The 20,353-nt window shown below is 33.2% G+C and overlaps 1 protein-coding gene across 1 annotated transcript in view; it reads left to right on the plus strand.

Moving 5' to 3' along the window:
• LOC114676757 (cadherin-related family member 4-like) overlaps positions 1-15,985 on the plus strand; it is a 53,582-nt gene extending 37,597 nt beyond the window's left edge. Inside the window, exons 4-5 of the mRNA XM_028845187.2 lie at positions 3,130-3,289; positions 15,960-15,985. Coding sequence (XP_028701020.1) covers positions 3,130-3,141 — 12 coding nt within the window. The 3' untranslated portion in view covers positions 3,142-3,289; positions 15,960-15,985. The remainder of the gene's footprint in view (positions 1-3,129; positions 3,290-15,959) is intronic.
• The last annotated feature ends 4,368 nt before the right edge of the window (positions 15,986-20,353 follow it).

Here is a 20,353-nt window from a genome sequence, read left to right on the forward strand (position 1 = left end):
TAGTGGGGGATGTCTCCCAGTTAGGCTACTCAGGGGTCAGGGACCCACTTGAGCAGGGAGTCTGTCCCTTCTCAGATCTCAACCTCCGTGTTGGGAGATCCACTGCTCTCTTCAAAGCTGTCAGACAGAGTCGTTTGCGTCTGCAGAGGTGTCTGCTGAGTTTGTTTAGTTTACTGTGCCCTGTCCCCAGAGGTGGAGTCTACAGAGACAGGCAGGTTTCCTTGAGCTGCTGTGAGCTCCACCCAGTTCGAGCTTCCCAGCAGCTTTGTTTACCTACTTAAGCCTCAGCAATGGCGGGCGCCCCTCCCCCAGCCTCGCTGCTGCCTTGCCGGTAGATCACAGACTGCTGCGCTAGCAATGAGGGAGGCTCCGTGGGTGTGGGACCCTCCCGGCCAGGTGTGGGATATGATCTCCTGGTGTGCCTGTTTGCTTAAAGCACAGTATTGGGGTGGGAGTTACCCGATTTTCCAGGTGTTGTGTGTCTCAGTTCCCCTGGCTAGGCAAAGGGACTCCCTTCCCCCTTGTGCTTCCCAGGTGAGGCAATGCCTCGCCCTGCTTCAGCTCTCGCTGGTCGGGCTGCAGCAGCTGACCAGCACCGATCGTCCGGCACTCCCCAGTGAGATGAACCCAGTACCTCAGTTGAAAATGCAGAAATCACCGGTCTTCTGTGTTGCTGGCACTGGGAGTTGGAGACTGGAGCTGCTCCTATTCGGCCATCTTGCTCCGCCCTCTCTTTTTTGTTTTTTAACCCTTTATTTTAGGTTAAGGGTATAGGAGCAAATTTGTTATAATAGGTAAACTGTGTGTCATGGGGGTTTGGCACACATATAATTTTGTCACCCAAGTAATAAGCATAGTACCTGATGGCTTTTTTTTTTCCTGATCATCTCCCTCCTCCTACACTCCATCCTCAAGTAAGCCCCAGTGTCTGTTCTTCTTCTCCCAGTATTATTGTGTTCTCATTGTTCAGCTTCCACTCATAAGTGATGACATGTGTTACTTAGTTTTCTGTTCCTGTGTTAGTTTGCTTAGAATGATGGCCTCCTCCTCTATCCATGTTGCTGCAAAGGACATAATCTCATTCTGTTTTATAGCTGCATAGTATTCTATGATATATATGTACCACATTTATTTATTCAGTCTACCATTGAAGGACATTTAGGTTGATTCCATGTCTTTGCTATTGTGATTAGTGCTGCAGTAAACATATGTGTGCATGTATCTTTATGGTAGAATGATTTATATTATTTTCGGTATATACCCAGTAATGGGATTGCTGGGTTAAATGGTAATTCTGTTTTAAGTTCCTTGAGAAATTGCTCCACTTATTTCCACAATGGCTGAACTAATTTACACTCCTACCAACAGTATATAAATGTTCCCTTTTCTCGGGAATCTCATCAGCATCTGTTATTTTTTTGACTTTTAATAATAGCCATTCTGACTGGTGGGAGATGATATCTGTGGTTTTGACTTGCATTCATCTAATGATCAATGATGTTGAGCAGTTTTGCAGTGTTTGTTGGCTGCTTGTATGTCTTCTTTTGAGAAGTGTCTGTTCATGTCCTTTATGCACTTCTTAATAGAGTTGTTTATCTTTTGCTTATAAATTTATTTAAGTTTGTTATGGGGCTGTATATTAGACCTTTGTCAGATGCATACTTTGCAAATATTTTCTCCCATTCTGTAGGCTGCCTGTGTACTCTGTTGATAGTTTATTTTGCTGTGTGAAAGATTTTTAGTTTAATTAGATCACATTTTTCAATTTTTGCTTTTGTTGAAATTGCTTTTGATATCTTTATCACAAAATATTTGTTCTTTCCTATGTCCAGTATAATACTGCCTAGGTTGTCTTCCAGGTTTTTATAGTTATGGGCTTTACGTTTAAGTCTTTAATCCATCTTGAGTTGATTTTTGTATACAGTATAAGGAAGGGATCCAGATTCACTCTTCTGCATATGGCTAGCCAGTTATCCCAGCACCATTTATTGAATAGGGAGTCTTTTTCCATTGCTTGCTTTTGTCACCTTCGTGAAAGATCAGATGGTTGTAGTTGTATGTCCTTATTTATGAGTTCTCTATTCTGTTCCATCAGTCTATGTGTCTATTTTTATACCAGTACCATGCTGTTTTGGTTACTGTAGTCCTGCAGTATAGTTTGAAGTCAGGTAGCATGATGCCTCCAGCTTTTTTCTTTTTGCTTAGGATTGCCTTGGCTATTTGGGCTCTATTTTGGTCCCATATAAATTTGAAAATAGTTTTTTCTAGTTTTGTGAAGAATGTCATTGGTAGTTTAATAGGAATAGCACTGAGTCTTTAAATTGCTTTTGCATTTTAATAGTATTATTCTTCCTATCCATGAGCATGGAATGTTTTTTCATATGTTTGTGTTATCTCCAATTTCTTTGAGCAGTGTTTCGTAACCTCTTTATTTTCAACTCAAGCAACATTATGTAAAATTTAAATATTACCACACTGCTTTCAGCCCTCTTTGGAAGTTCTTTTTACTTTGCAGCCCCAAGCAGTTCAGGAGTATATACCATTTGTGGGATTGCACACAAAAGTGTCTGCTTCAAGCTAAGGAGGTATTAATGTCCCTTTTATAGGCTCATTATGACAGAAATAACCAGTAATGATGAGATTAATTCATAGCTCCATTATTTCATTTGAGACAGATACACTGGTTAGAGCAGATATTTTATGGTACCATACAAAAATGAACTGACAATATTGAGATAAAGATGTCTCACAAAAATTTCGTAACCACAGCATATGCCATTTGTCACAATAATGGATAATTAAATTTTTGAAGGAAAATCTTATTGTGATTTAAAGAAAAATATAATTAACAAGGATTTTTAAATTCCCTTTTCTCCAGAGAAAGGAAAGATTATTGAATATTTGGTGAATGTCTGTAAAAGGTAAGATAGTTAAATGGATAAAAAGAACCCTGGAACCAATTGCAAATTAATATTCTCTCCCTAAGGTCCAGAATGTTCTGTGACCTCTGCCTTCTCCCTGGTCTTGGAGTTTTTAGGAATAGACTAATTATTAAATACCTTTTCAATAAAAGCAGGTTAACTTCCAGTCAAGATCACATAGTCCATTTTCTCCCTGCTTCCCTGCCAGACGAAACTGTGAACCCTGGAAATAACACAGGAAGCAACTAGGAAGAGCTTTGAAAGACGGGAAGAATATGTTCCTTTTTGGAACCCCAGGATTTGAAGAATAATAATTGTTCCTCAATAATTGGCATAGCACCTCACGTCTTCCCACCCAACAGGAGAAGGTAAACCAGACTTTATTTCCTGAGCCCAAATCTAGGAGCAGAAGGCAGCCTACTTAAACTCATTTCTCCTCAGGAGGGAATGGGAATCCTTCTGACAATGTCAGGGATGTCCAAAAATAATCGAGGATTAATCAGGATTTTCACCAACAATAAGCAGCTGTTAGAAGCGCTCTCTTGAGGCTAGATCTCTTACAAACAGACACCAATGTAGGTAAACTGAACCAGCAAGACACCCAACCACTATAAGTGGCCAGCCCTGGGACACCTTTCAACCTCATAGGCCTGAGACTCTCCTCCCCCTCCTAGGGACACTGGGACAGCAGAAGACACTGCAAGGGGGAATTCTCAGTACAACAAGAACCTGGCCCAGAAAATGGTCTGTGTCTCCTAAAGGCAAAAGCAATGCTTTTCAACATAAAAAGTGCCTAGTCAAAGGAGCATCTTCATGTATGCCTGTGACTCCTCTCTTCCACCAGCAAACACTGGGGCAAGTGGGAGTAACTAGAAAGATGCAGACAGAGGCATCAGACTTGGAAGACACTTTGTCCCTGTGGGCTTCAGATCCACCTCTTGATGGAGCGACACCCAGTGGGCTGGATGGGGAAAATCCTTTTTACCACCTCAGAAAGGACCAAAAGTGAACAGCAAAAGTCCCAGTGGCACCAGATATACAAACTAGACTGAAATAATATTGCAAAGCATCTGATAATTAAACTAGTCTTTGGGAACACAGCTCACAAAAGTGAGCAATGCCCTGTGTGTTAAACCTAAACATGACAGCTGTTGCTACAAAACAATTTAACTAGGACCCAGAATCTTTTTATATAAGAGACAAAATATTCAAGATACAATAGAAAATCACCTGTAATACAAAGAAGTAAGAAAATCACAAATGGAATGAGAAAAAGCAATCAATTGACTTCAGCACTGAGTTGAATCAGATTTTGAAATTGTCTGAGAAGGATTTTAAAACATTTGTCATCAATATACTTCAATGTATAAATACACATTAAGTATCAGTATGGAATACAACTAAAACAGTACATAAAATTAAATTTATATCAGTAAATGCTAAAAATGAGTAAAGTTTCAAATTAATAATCTAAATTACTATGTCAAGAAACTAGAAAACCAAAAACAAACTAAAAATAAGAAGACTGTCAAGCTCGGTCCATCTGCTAGACCATTTTACGTACCCATCAACAAAGTGTGAGTGATTCAGTTCCACAACATCCTCACCTGCATTTGGTGTTGTCACTATTTTTATTTTAGTCATTCTGATAAATGTGTAGTGGTATCTCATTATGGTTTTAATTTGCATTTCCTTAGTGACTAATAAAATGTTGAGCATCTCTTCCTATGCTTATTTGCTTAAACTATGCTTATTTGCTTAAATGACCACATTTCTTTTATTCTTTAATGTATGAATGCTGTTTATACCTAATACTGACCTGCCATTTGTATTTATCAACCTATCTGTCCTTTTTCATTTAACTTTCAACCTCTCTGTGTCCTCATATTTTTGCTATGTAAAAAGGTCTTTGTGTAACTCTGTAGTCTAATTTTTAAACTCAATATTGTGGTCTGTATTTTTTTCATTGGCAACTGAGTACATCTACATTTATTGTAGTTGTTGATATATCCGAATTTGACTTTTATGATCTTAGTTGTACTTTCTAAAACCTTCGTCTTTTGTTCCTTTTCTTATTTTTGTTCCCTTTTTGGTACACTGAATTCTTTTCTGTTTTTTCCCTCCACTGGTTTCAAAATAATACATTATATTTTTATCAGTTAGTGGCCACCCTGAAAAATTTTCTTGAACCAGTCAGAATGAATCCATTGAATAGATAAAAACCTTACTCATTTGAACAGGCAAAATTTAATATAAAGAATTTTACATAAAAAGTACAAGTAAGATTATACAAGTCAATTCAAATATGTCGAGAACCACAATGAATGTAAATAAATGCAACTTGCCAATTTAAAAATGCAGACCATAAAATAATATACAGTTTAAAATTCAATATAAAGATGTTTTAACTAATAAATGGTAGTTAATTACAAAGGTGCTATAAGAAAACACTAAGTGTTTCAAAAATAGCAAGTATAAAAGAATAGCTACTAACTCTAGGCTCAGGAAGAAACGACAGTGAAAGCACTAAAAGATTAGGAGAGGGCCTCCCTCTCTAACGCTGAGAATATTACCTCTGGAGGAGGGTGTAGCTACTACAAGAACACGCAGCCTCTTAATGGTAAAGAAAACTGCCAGAAGGTTCTGGCCCGAACTGATCTTTAGAAACAGACAGAGTACCTTGAAGACACAGCTGGCATTGCCAGGAAAGTAGTCCACCAATGCTGCTCTGAGACCATGCCTGAGGTTGTAGGTCAAACTACCAGTGGAAGTCATTTCCTGGAGTTGCTTGGAAGCTGCTAGGTGGAGAATGTGAGCTGATAGTGGGTAGGACACAGTCTGAGGATTACTGGAATCCCATGACAAAAATAAATAAACATATATATATATATATGATTATAATAAATGGAGGATTTTAACTGGGAAGAGAGGCATACTTCTAAGGGTTTTTCTTGGTACTGTAACTCCAGAACTCTCTTTTCACAAAGCCTAGAACTATATCAGTTAGTAAAGAGAAATGTTCAAAAGTTAGAGCGCTCCAGCTTCACAATTAGGGCAAAAAGAGTGATTTGAAGCTGAAAGACAATAATTGGAAAACTGGTATAAAAGCTTAACAAACATTCGTATTAAATATTGAAAACTTCTCCCGGTCAACTTCAAAATCTTACAATAGTTAAATTACGTTTGTCTCTTTGATATATATATGATTAATATGTATTTCAATGTTTGTAGTTTTAGTAACACTATTTACTTATTTTTATTATCATTGATTGTAAGCAGAAATGGAAAGTTGTATGTTTAGATGTACCAACACATTGCCCCGTTTCTTTGCTTTTCATTCTTTCTTCAAGTTCAGACATTCCTTCTGTGATGATTTTTTCTTTTCTTCAAATAAATATTTATAAATGCCTTTAGAATGTAGGAATAGTAATGATAAACTTTTTTCATTTCATTTTAAATATTCTTGAAAGATAATGTAATTAACACAAATTAATAGTAGCAATCATTGAGAAGTCTGCAAATACTACTTCTGTTAATATCTTTTCTTCTTTAGTGTTAGTTTTATGATGTATCCTGATATCGATTCTTTTTTAGATATACTGCTTCAACTACCTTCTGCTTTCTATATCTGTGAATTTATCTGTTCTTAAAAATATATGGTCACCATGCTTTCAAACAGTACATATTTTCCTTCCTTTTTGTTCTGTAGAACTTGGATACCAGTTAGATATGAGACACTCTCATTTGGCTCTCCATTTCTCTTAATCATTCCTCTTTATTTGTATTTCCTTTGTACTGCATTCTCTGCAATTTCTTTACATTTACATTTCAATGTAATGATTATTTCATTGACTATGTTTTGTCTACTGTTAACCTATTCATTGTGTTAAACCATTTTTTTAATTTCCAAAAGTTACATTTCTTTTTAAATATGCTTGGATCATTTTTTATAGTCTCTGCTTCATTTTCCTGATAGTCTATGTTTTACCTTTTAATAATTTTATATTTATCTCTTAATAATTTAAATATATGAAGCACTTAGAGGCCTAAAATCCTATTGGTTGTGTTAGCAAATGCTCATTTAATGGGGCATTCTCCTCTATGAGATCTTTTGTTTTGATTCATATATGAGTGATCTAATGGGAATCCTGGAGTGAAAGTTAAGGATGCTTTCTTCCAAAAGGAGCTTACTTTTTGCTTCTGTTTTGAAACAGGGCTCACTACCCATTAAAAACTACTGTAATCTTCTTCAAGAAGCCTTCTGTATCTGGTTTTCAGCTCTCTCATTTCCTGCTGCTTCAAATCTGAACCTCAGGATCGAAGTGCTGATAAAGTCACTGGCCAGCTTTATCATTTACTTACAAATTTGAGTTGCAATTTCTCTCTCTCTCTTTTTAAAAAAATTCCACCTGACCATAAAATATCAATACTATATATCCCATGGTATGCATTAATCATTATATTTTATCTAGAACCTCTTTATTTGTAGCAGTACAGCCATTCAGAGCTGCTGATCTGATTACCATCAAAAGCAAAATTCTCAAATAGACTTTTTGATTACTTTAATTCAATTAATATATACTGGTGATAGTACTACAACCTGCTGTTTGGAAATCATTGGTGAACACAGTCAACGTACTTAAGAATATTTTAGAGTGAAAATTATGTATTTTGATTACAAATTTTAAAGAATTATCCCCCACTCTTCTTAACTTTTTATCTGATGAGCATCATCATTTTTTTCTGAGTTTCCATTTGAGATTTTTAAAGGTTTTTCTTAAAAAAATATTGATATATAAAATTTAAAGAGATACTTGAGTGCATGTTCCAGATGATTTGTTTTAATTGCTACCTAAATATTTTCTCCATGCAGATAAAAAATTTTGTTCTCACTAACTTAGTAAAAATGGGAACCCAAATCCAAGAGCTACATTGATGTGGACAATAAATTGTTGACTTTAGACCTCTACTGAAATTTCATGTAAACTAAATGAAACTTATCATATGAATAGTAGTGCTAATATAGCTCTTGTTGATTTAGATTATTAGTCTGCAAAGTTGAATCATGACTTGTATCATATTATGTATCATACATTATCCATCATACTAGTGTTAGAAAAAATAAAGCCATAAAGCACTCACAAAATATAGTTTAGAGTGAAAAATCTGTCACTTTACAAAAGGCAAATACAAAATTCATATAACAAATAGAAATACTTGAACAAAAATCTAATTGGGGAATTGGAGCAATTTAGGAATCCATAACTATCATTTTGCATCTTGAACTCTACTGCAAAGACTTAGAATTTTCCATCAAATCCTCAACCATATTTTCTAGTATTTATTGGACAATTCATTGAAACAGTGACCTTACACATCCTGCACATCACAATCAGATGAGTAGCTTGCTCAAAACAAATTGTTGGAACCCATCATAGGCCTATAAAATTAGAATCCTTGGAAAGCTGGTATTTTTAATTTTTAAGAATGTAAGAAAATTCCAGAACAGACAATTCAAAAACAGTAGACTAGATAATCTCTAACTTAATTCTTATACTCAAATTATGTGAAATAAATTGGATCTTACATTAACCAACAATTGGACATATATTTATTTAGTAAAATTAAAATAGAAACATAATTATTGAAAGGATTTGAGGATTTCTCATTTGGCCATTTATAATGGCAAAAAAGCAAAGAATAATAAATGGTAATTTGTTTCTAGCTGAAGATGAATTTCTGTACTGTATTTCTCCCCTACTTCCTGTAAGAATTAATTTCTAACTGCTGTCTCTTTCTGTGCTCTAAAAACACTCAGGTGATTGATTTAGCATACAGAATTTTTAAAAGATTTAATATATAAATGTTTTATCTCACAACTAGAATGTTCACTTTTTGGAGTCAGGCATATTGCCATATGGTATTGTTTTTCCACAATTTCTAGAACAATATTTAAAAAGTGTACAAACACATTATTAATGTACAGTAGTTTTATATTATGGATTATATGTACAATTACTTACATATGTAATACTGCAATTATATTTAAATATGATTTTTTTATTTAGCAGAGAGCATGTTACATTTACGAACAAAAACAATCAAGCTACTATTGTCCAGTTTAGGAACTTGGGAATTCTTTGGTTTGATTGATTGTGCACCACTGTACCAGAAATGCCTTCTGGGATCTCCTTCCTTTCCAAGTCACAGCTTATGCTCTTCACCAGAGATCATAGCTATTCTCATTTATAGGAATAATAAATGTACTATATTGTTCTCCATTTGTTTTGAAACAAGAAAAAGCACTTAACTTGCCTTTACACAAAGACATCTCCCTCACTCTTCTGTCCATGTCTTAAAAATACATAATTAGGTTTTTATAATTAGTATTTTATTCTCTGGTATCCCCAAGTATCCCCCCATGTGCATATGTATCTATAACCACAAACACACACACAATTATAAATATATACAATTATATATGTGCAAATATATATTTGTATAAGTATAAATAAACATATAAATATAGACATACAAATATATATCTAAATATAACAGGTACAATATATATACATAGATATGTATATAAATACATATATATGCATATATACGTACCAAAAGATAGAGAGAGACATCTATAGGTGCAAGAGCATAAATGCCAATAGAAAAAGAAACGTCTTTCGGTGTTAAACACATTTACTTGAACTGTGTTTGGAAATGATGAGGCTTCAATTCCATATATATAAATTTAGTAGGGAAGAAGACATGAATAGTTAGAAAAGATTTGAGTACCTACGTTTTTAAAAGCCCCTCAAATGTTGTTGTACAGACCAGTTGATGACTTCTAATCTAGATAATCTCTAAATTTCTTCTAACTTTCAAAGTCAATAAAATAATTTGAGTTTACATTAATTAATAACTACATTACATTTATTCTTAAATATGTATAATAAAATCCTAAATTTAGAGAATTTTATCTGATTATTCAAAACGTAAAAAAGCCAAAAATATTTATATGAGATTATAGTAAATTTCTGAATGTTCCTTCCTGTTAGTCTTCCATAAACTGTTTCTTAACTGTTATCACTGTGTCTTCTGAACTTTAACAGTAACATTGGGGTTAGCACATCGTTTTTGTTTCATGTTTCCAGTTCTATCTTATCAAATAGAAACAAGCTCCTTGAGTTTAACCACTATGGTATACACTAATGTTGATTATTAAAGTTCTAGTTAAAACTAAAACATTGTATCACTTTAAATAATAGAAGTTGCCCAAGTTAAGTACTAATTTCAACAAGAATATAAGCAAACTAGTTTATGTTAATAAGAATGTAAAGAATCATTTTATGTAAAATTAGTAATGTATAAATTTAAAAGTGATGGTGTTCGTAATCTTTATAATATATAATAAGTATTCTTCACTTTTGAAGATGGGTTTGTTTTTGAGAGATTTTGTGTCAAATATAATTAAAAATAACATGAAATACAATGGGATTCTTTAATAGAGTTGATTATTTTATGAACTGAAAAATTTACTAATTTTACCTGATTTGGGAAATTTAGAATTCCATTTTGTTTTTTATGGTTGGTAAATATATAGGTAGAGACCAAAATAAAAACTTCAAGAACTTGTCACCAACTTATATGTGATATAAAAAAAGAATATTACATTCAAGGAGTTTTGCCAAAATTATCACCATTTAGTCTATTAATCTATGAGAACCAAAATTTTAAAACACTAAGGGTAATATATAAACCTGTTTGTCCATGAATTCCCAATAGGCATTAATATTCGTACAAATAATTAGCTATCATGTTAAAAGAGATACAAAAATTTCACACTTTCTCTAAACATTTCTGCAAAAGAATGCCTTATTTACAGGTACTCAGGTTCTTAATTTCCTCTTGTAGAGTGAGTTCTCAGCTTCATAATTTTATGACTACTTCTCTCCTTTAGGTAATAGGAAAGAGTATATAGTGTCCATTTTCACTTGGTATGTTATTATTTAAAAATTGGCTCAACTTTACTCAGTGTTCATGTAAAATAATTCATTTAACTGAAATTTATATTAAGGAAATGGCTCTTAGCTGTCCAAATTGTCCAGAAGTTTCTTATTTGTATTCTAATAATTGACACAAATTTTACAGTTAAAAGGTCTATCCTATCTCCAGAATACAAGAAGAAAATAATAAGAAATAATGTTAAAATTATAATTTCTATATTGAGATACAGAAAATATAGATAGCTTTGATTTATTTATATTTAAAAATTTATAATATATTATCTAAGTATATAACAATACAGAAATTAAAATGTCTTTTTCTTATTAAAGATAATTCCAACTTAATTTATTTCTCTTTAATTGGGAACAGGTTTATTTAAAAAAAGTCCCAGATAAATTGGCTGTTTGTTTTAGTTATTGAAATTTACTTAATAAATATATGTAACAAAATTATAGAGTATGAGCATTCCAGAAGTTTAATAATTCCAATTATTTAAAGGTTGTAAATACCTAAAAAAAACTTTAGTTTCTCTCTCTCTCATAGATTTTGTATCAAACAATTTTACATAGACCAATAGTTCTAATATTTTAATTGGGAACATTTAGAAACATGGATGTGCTATATTGTGTTGTAACTGGAGATTCAGTTAGAGAAATCACGGTCTTTTTCCAAGATTAATTCTGGCAAGCAACACTGGAATAATATATTAAAACCCATGTCATAGAAACAGCACCTCAGAAATGGGAACTGAGGATTCAAGATTGGCAGTCTCCTAGTGCTTAATGTTAAGAACTAGCTTAAAGGCTAGTCATAATGATATTGGAAAAGGAATAATTCTTCCTTCCAACATGTTCTCAGAGTCCAAAAATATAGAGGAGATGGCAAAAAGATTGTTGAAAAATTACAGCTCTAGAAAATTAGGTCAAGAGATGAACTTGGAAGCCACCAATAAATAAAAGCCATAAATAATCATATAAATATTTTTGGAAGTCTTTTGACAATTTCTGGATAATGAATATTATTATACTCACTAAGGATATTGTCCTTATACTTTATCCTTTTTAATAATGTTTTTACTCTATTTAGGCTTGTTAATTCCTCATTAAAGATATGGATTCCCTTTTTTAAAAAAATTTACTTTAAGGTCTGGGATACATGTGCAGAATATGCAGGTTCGTTACATAGGTATACATGTGCCACGGTGGTTTGCTGCACCTATCAACTCGTCATCTAGGTTTTAAGCCCTGCATGCATTAGGTATGTGTCTTAATGCTCTCGCTCCCATAGCTCCCCAACCCCCAACAGGCCCGGGTATGTGATGTTGCCCTCCCTGTGTCCATGTGTTCTCACTGTTCAACTTCCACTTATGAGTGAGAACGTGCAGTGTTTGGTTTTCTCTTCCTGTGTTAGTTTGCTGAGAATGATGGCTTCCAGCTACAACGATGTTTCTGCAAAGGACATTAACTCATTCTTTTTTATGTCTGCATAGTATTGATATGGATTCAGTTTTAAAGGTAACAAGCTTCATAAGAAAATCCATGGATAATTTCAATTCAATTAACTAACTCATGCTCTTCCCATTTAATAATTCTTGTTCTTATAACCATAAAGTGCTTGTTCTTAAACAATTCTCATTGCTTCTTTATAAATTGACACTATGCTTACAGTGATGGTACTATGCTAGAACCTCTATAATAAAGCCATTAGAGGTCATAGGTGCTATTCGATGACTTTTTAGTGAGACAATTGAAATTGAAATAATATATTGTCTTATATATTGTTTATGGAAGACCTGCTGCATATTCCAATCAGTAGTATTTACTAATACAGTATATCTGCTTTATTTCACAATTGAATACTTGAGGAGAGAGGAAAAGGTAAAGGAATGAGTAAGTCCAGTGGGCAAATAAGTGGTAAAATGAATTTTCTGTGAAGAGACACATCATGCAAAGTTGTAGAGGTGAGGAACTCTGCCAATGTCCAGTTTTGAGGATTTAAAACAGCCTGATTATTCTGTAATGATAGGATCTCAGCCATTAGATAGATGTGTGTGTGTGTATGTATGTGAAATGTATAGATGTGTGTGTGTATGTATCTGAAATGTATCTGTAGTTTGTATGAACGTATTTATAGCATAAAACTCTATAACTTAGCACACACACACTCTGCAAAGCAAGAGAGCTGTGTAGATCACATCAGTAGATAAAAAAAAAAAAAAAAATAGTTCCCTGAAGAACTCTCAGCTTACTCCAGAAAAGGTTACTAAGCATTCCTTACATGGAAGAAATATCATTTTCTTAATGGGGAGGGGCATCTTAAGGATAATATAAAATTAAATAACAGTATTATAGGACATGAGAGTTATTTAAGTAGTGGAGTGGATTTCAGTGTGTGTTCATATTAATAGGAAATTTTCTCTAACTCAAAGGAAAACAGTGTTTCTGAAATTTTTATTTTACTCCAGGGAAAATCAGAATATAAGATCATATAATAAACAAATATATTTTAACAATAACTTCCACCTCCATCTTCTTATAGCTGTTGATCATTGATTTCTGCAATGTTTTTCTGTTTGTGCGCTCAATAACTTTTCTACATCTGGTTTTATACAGGCGTTTTCTTGAAATATATATGTACATATTTTTCCTTTCTTATAAAATGGAAAGAAACAAATAGGAAGAAATGAAAGTTTAAATACTGAGCAATAATTTTTCTTTTCATAGACAAACCTAGATACCTGTGTTTGATTTGAAAGTGTTTTATAACCAACATTTCTGTTTAAAATGTTGTAAGTATGGCCAGTTGATTTAAGAAATATTTGATCAGCAAGGGGAAAGTGTTTAGAATTCTATTTAAAATGTACACTTACGGCCTGGCATGGCGACTCATGCCTGTAATCCCAGGACTTTGGAAGACCAAGGGAGGTGGATCACTTGAGCCTAGGAGTTCAAGACTAGCCTCGGCAATATAGACCTCATCTCTACAAATTTTAGCTTTTTTAATTGATTGGGTATACAGCATGCTGCCAGCTGCTTGGGAGGCTGAGGTGGGAGAACAACTTGAGCCCAGGAGGTCCAGATTGCAGTAAGCCGTGGTCACACCACTGCACTCCAGCCTGGATGGCAGAGTAAGACTCTGTCTCAAAAAAAAAAAAAAAAATTAAACATAAATTATAAAACAGAAAAACCATAGTTTGTTAGATGTGAAACAGCTTTGAGAGCATGGAAACTGATCTATCATTTAAAAGACTGAGATATGCCCCTCTTTCAATGAATTGACACAATTCAGAATATCTTTTAAGATATAAAAGAGACTTTTTCTGAGAGCACATAACAGAAGCAGGACATTTGGTAATAGTTTAAACTCTGATAATGGTGAAATAGAAAGCAATATTAAGTAGAGAGGCAGTATGGCACACCAGTTAAAATTTGGACCGTGGAGTTATGTGTTTTGAGTTCAGGTTCTCTCAGTTTATTTATATGTGAGCTTGAACATTTTATTTTGCCTGTTTTCACTTTCTATTACAGTATATTTTACACGGGGTTATTGTGTGGTGTATGTATTAATGTAGGTAGATATTCAATAAATATTAGTTGTTTTATTATTATGTACTATTACTACAGCAGCTGTGAAAAATATTGTGAATGAACACATGCTATCTTTCCCTTTTTTAAGCTATACTTGGAAGGAGAGAGGGAGACTAACGATGTGTCATTTCCTGGGAAATATGGTTAACAATGGCTTAATTTTAAAGGAATCAGTACTTCAATAGTGAAATTGAGTTTAAATATTAGCAAGTGTCCTTTATGGCCTCCAGCAGACAATCCAGCAAACCAAGCTGCATCTGCAGTGGAGAGAAAAATATAGTGGAATTTGCTCTGCACTCTCAGGTGGGCTTCTAAGAAACTAACTGCTCAAAGACGAGGAAGATGCTCAAGTATTACTAAGGAAAATAAGGAAAGTATAAGTTGAAGTAGGCACTTCATTTTCTTAAATCAAGGGCATAAATTGGATTGCTTTTACGTTTCATTCTGAAACATTAGTAGTGTCTTCCTTGAGTATTACTTTGAAAATAACTCTGAGACTGTGTATATTCTTCAGGATCCATAACTACAGTAAGAATTTAGGAATGAACCATAATTCTAGATAGTCTGAATTAGTTGTAAGCATAAAAATGCTTGGGAACACTCACGGAGTTATCCATATGTTTTGGCAATGACAGATATCAATGAAACCGTTACTTTAAAAGACTAGAATATCCGTTACACGGAGGAAGAAAGATGGTGGCAAGTAGCTTATCAGACAGTTTGTATCAAAGTCAAAGCTTAGGCTCTTTGACTCTATAATCTAGAGTCAAATAATTTAAACATTCCCAAAGATAATATAATTCCCCTGTCAATCTAATTGCTGAAATCATCAGCATGTTTGAAACAAGTCACATGATCTACTAGATTGTGAATTTCTTTACAACAGAATCTATCCTGAGTTTACACGCAAAAAAAAAGTACTTGAAATCATTAAAAGTGAATGTTTCTAACAAACAAGATTGTCTAATAGTGAAATATGCTCCCTTTTAGGTGGTGAGTGCTCCTGAGGTATTGTTTAAGAGACTTGATGTCATATATCTTCTGGAATAAAGGGAAATTATTAATATTGTCTATAATAATTAAAAGATGAATAATGTCTATACCATTGAATTTCCAATCTAACTTTAAAATTCAATAATCTCGTGAATGTCATGATTATCCGTCCTAGCCTTATTACATAGGAAATAGACATCTATTAAATAAAAATTAATTCCTCATTCATAAAATTAAAAATAAGATGTAGAATTTACTTCTCAGTAACCCCAAACTAGAAAGTATCTGTGATGAAACACTAAAATAGATTATTCAGGATGAATGGTAAATGATGAGCAATAATGAGCAGTTATAAAGCTGAAAATAATGCATCTAAAAATTAGGCAAATAATTTATGAAATACAGCAAGATTGTTAAGACATAACCTGAAATAGAATATATTTATGTTTTATAGAATATAAATGATGAGCCTCCTGTATGCAATCCACCACATTTGGAAACTCAAATTTATTCCACTGTTAAGAGTCCTTTCATTCAGCTCCACGGTTCAGACAAAGATTCTCCACAGGAACATCTGAGCTATACAATTGTAGGAGGTAAGACGTATAATTTCAAAAATGTTATTTCTCTGCTGTTTTACAAGATACTCATATGAGATATTTTGTAACCATTGGAAATATATTATGAAACATATTTTAAAATAAAAATGTAAGACAATATAAATCACAATACATAATGTAATTTTATTTCCTTTTTATTACCTAATCATTCTCAGGAAATACAAATAATCAATTCACACTTCAGAGACTAGGTGGTGATCCTCCTTCTCTGGCCATCACGCAGAATTTCCAGTATGATGTATTTCAAGGGGTTCAGAGCCCTGTGACTTTCCAGCTACTTATTGAAGTCACTGATGAATTAGGTGGGAATAAGCCTAGTCAGCTGTCAGCCACTACAACAGTCATAATTCATGTCCTTCCCTGGACCACAACACAGCCAACTTCTTCCACAAAAACAACTACAACTACAGTAAGTACTTAGTGATGAAATATAATTCTAAAGTCATCTGAATTAGTCATAAACATAGAAAGTGCCTGGAAACTCTCACAGGAGTTAACCTTGTGTTTTGGCAATGAAAGACATCAATAAAACAGTTATTTTAATACATTTGGATTCTCCTCATCAATGTAAGGAGAAATTATTGAGGCTGTTAAACACTACTTTTGAAACAAAGTAAACACATCAATGGTAATCATTTTTATGGGCCCTTTCAAGATTTAGTTTAGAAGTCTTAGTAATTCTGTTGAGTCTCATCACAGTGTACTTTGCTCTATTTAAATTAGAACTTATAAAGGTTTTTAATGTAAATAACACCATATTGAGCTCATAAAATATTTAACAAGCTTGTTTTTTTTGAAAAATATGCAGTCTGACGGAAAAACAAGATATACACTTTGGCTGAGTCAGTTCAAGCTGCTTTTAAAAAATGCCATAGACTGGGTGGTATAAACAACAGACACATATTTCTCATGGTTCTGGAAGCTGGGAAGTCCAATGTTAAGGTATCAGCACATTTAGTGCTTTTTCTAGTTCATAGATGGCTGTCTTCTCACTATGTTCCCATACAGTGGAAAGAGGGATAGACAACTCTCTGGGGTCTTTTTTATAAGGACTCTAATGTCATTCATGAGGGCCCCACCCTCGTGACCTATTCACCTCAAAAATGTCCCACCTCCTGATACCATCATATTGAGGGGTAAGGATTTCAACATGTTAATTTTGAGGGAACACAAACATTTTGTCCATAACACATTTATTTAAGAAGTTACAGAAAAGTCTTCCCATTGCTTAAGAGTCAAGAAGTTTTGCATTAGTTATACAAAATCACTATAATATAAATTTGAATATTCTTGATCCACGGGGAAAAAAATTGATTGGGGTGGTATAGGACTGGTCATTCTACCAAGTGTCTCAAAGAAGCAAATTAAAATTTTCCCTGTGACACAGTAACAGTAGTCTAGCCTTCCAATTAGTCTAATCATTTTTCAATCCAACTGACACACCACATGATTAAATATAACCAGGCACATGAGAAGATAAGATACTATAACCAACTGAGAAGCAACAGAACCACAAAAAGCAGAAACACAGTAGCTATAAGTAATGGATTATCAAACATAAACTCAATTATTATTAAGTTCATGAAATGTAAACCAAGTATGAAATTTGGTTAGGGTGTTGGAGACTATAAAGGTAATAGAATATGTTAAAATAGTTCAAATATATCTAGAAATTGAAATACAATAACGAATTACAACTTGACAGATGGATTTAATGGCTGGTTAGAAACAGCCAAAGAGACAATTAAGAACTGAAGATATGTCAGAAGAAACTATCTAGAATGAGATATGGAAAGACAAAAATGATGGGAATTACTAAGGGAGAGGAAGGACATAAAAATGAGAAAGAGAAGAGCTGGTTTATTTTAACTTGAGAGATGAGACAGGGAAAGGAAAAGAAGCAGTGTCTAAATATTTTCAAAATTGATTAAAGATAGTAAATTGAAGAAGTCTCATGATTCCCTAGAGGAAAAAATGAAAAGAAATTTATACTTAAACAGAACATGGAAAATCTACATAAAATCCAAATATAACAAGAAATATTAAAATCAGTTGTGAAAAAAAAGAAAGATTTCCTTCAAATGAGTGTTCACAAGACAGCTGGCTTTATGATAAAAATAATGGAAGCTAGAAAAATTGAAATGTTCGAGTAACCAAAAGAAAATAACTCCACCTAGAATTCTATACCCAGCAAAAAATACATTTAGGGTCAAATATATAAGCTTTCAATTTGTCTTTAACTGGATCTCATAGTATTTTTATTCATTCATTCCAAAATATTCTCTATTCCCTTAACTTCTAAAGATATGGAGAATTTTCTAGTTATCTGTTTCAATTTGTAGTATAATTATTTAGGATCAGAGATTATAACCTTCTTGACTTCAGTCAACTGAAATAGATGGGGAATTGCTTTACAGTCTGATATATGATCCAGTTTTGTAAATGTTCATGTGGTCATATGATGTTTATCAAAATAAAACTACAAGGCAATAGTAAAAGGATGACAGTTTCAAGAAATTATACTGGGCAACTGATATGCATATAGACGGAGTAGAAACAATCCCCTATAAATCAAGTCTAAATGCATTATAGACATAAAATGGCAATAATAAATAAAATAACTATACTTTAGAAAGAATTTAAGAGACTACCTTATTAACTTTGTAATAGGGAAAGATTTCATAAATAAAACAAAACTAGAATAAGAAAAAAATTGAGAAAATTGAATACTTTAGAATTAAGAACTTCTTATAGATGAAAGGATAGGATGTCTAACTTTTGGATTAAAATAAGTTGGGATGGAGAGAAGTAAGAAAGAAAAAAGATTAAATAAAACAGTATACATTGACAATTATTGGTATTGTATGATGGGTACCTGGTGGATTATTATATTTTTATACTTTTGTGTATGTGTTAAGTATCATATAAAGTAGCTGTAAAATAATGGAAAGGAAAATAATCTGAGATGCCCATGAATTTTGCTAAACTATTAGTATTTAACATGGCAAAGTGCTCCTCAAATTACCCTCACAGATAAAATACTCTCACTTATTTAGCGCTTCATTAAAACTTTGTTATCTGCTTTAGAGCTTTTAGTCATATATTTTATATAGTTAAACTCTATAATTTATTATTTAAATCATGAATATTCTCCTGGTCATCAGCAAATTGCTTCTGAGTCCCTCTCCCCACTCCATGGCATATGACAATAGAACTTTCTTTCATATTCCACAAATATATATTAAAATTGTTTGATAAGTCAGGTAAATATTGCCTAAGACTAAGTTATATTGTCAGTGATATTGCAAGGTATTATGGTAGAATTTCAAACAGTTAAAAAGTGTTGTTTTTCATTTCTGGCTCAACATGAAACTCACCTCTTTAATTCTGAGTCAATTTTCTCTGCTAAAATCTTGCTTCTTTGGGAGAGATCATATTTAGCCTGTATCATCAAAGAAAAAAAAGCTCCTAATTTATGTTAACACATGGTTTTCCACCATTCAGTTTCCCAATTAGTAAAGCAAAATCTAGCAAAGCAGAAGACATTGTAATAAAACGTAATAGACAAATTTTGCAGCAAGGTGGGAAAGGATTTTAAAATTTGTAGTTGAGCTAAGGGGTATTCTAATCTATGTACTTCCTTTGGTAATCTACATTAGGCTTGCTAAAAGAGACAAACCAATTAATACTGTCCTCAAATGATTACCAACCTGTGACTTATGAATTTATTGCCACAGACTGTAGCAAATGGTCCATCTTTTCTCCATAACCAGTATCAGCTTTTATATTTATATGTGTACTAATGTAATACACACATCTCTGCAGGGAGACATATGTGCAAAACGTGTAACCAAACCAGAAGTAACCTTCGAAATTCTGTGTTTCAACTAATTCATTGTGTAAGAAGGGAAAATGATATGCAGATAGGTTGTCACTTACATTTGCTTGAGAGTGAGTAAATATACAAACACACCTGTATATTTTATAATAGCCTTTAAAAAACTAATATTTCTAAACATTTGTTAAATGCAGCACTGACTAGCCATTATTTATATTTGGGTATGTGTATTAGTCTGTTTTCATGCTGCTGATAAAGACATACTGCAGACTGGGAAGAAAAAGAGGTTTAATTGGACTTACAGTTCCGCGTGGCTGTGGAGGTCTCAGAATCATGGCAGGAGGTGAAAGGCACTTCTTACGTGTGGGCAGCAAAAGCGGAAGCCCCTGA

The sequence above is a fragment of the Macaca mulatta genome, chromosome 3, assembly GCF_049350105.2.
Source record: "Macaca mulatta isolate MMU2019108-1 chromosome 3, T2T-MMU8v2.0, whole genome shotgun sequence".
In the NCBI taxonomy this organism is placed as follows: Eukaryota; Metazoa; Chordata; class Mammalia; order Primates; family Cercopithecidae; genus Macaca; species Macaca mulatta.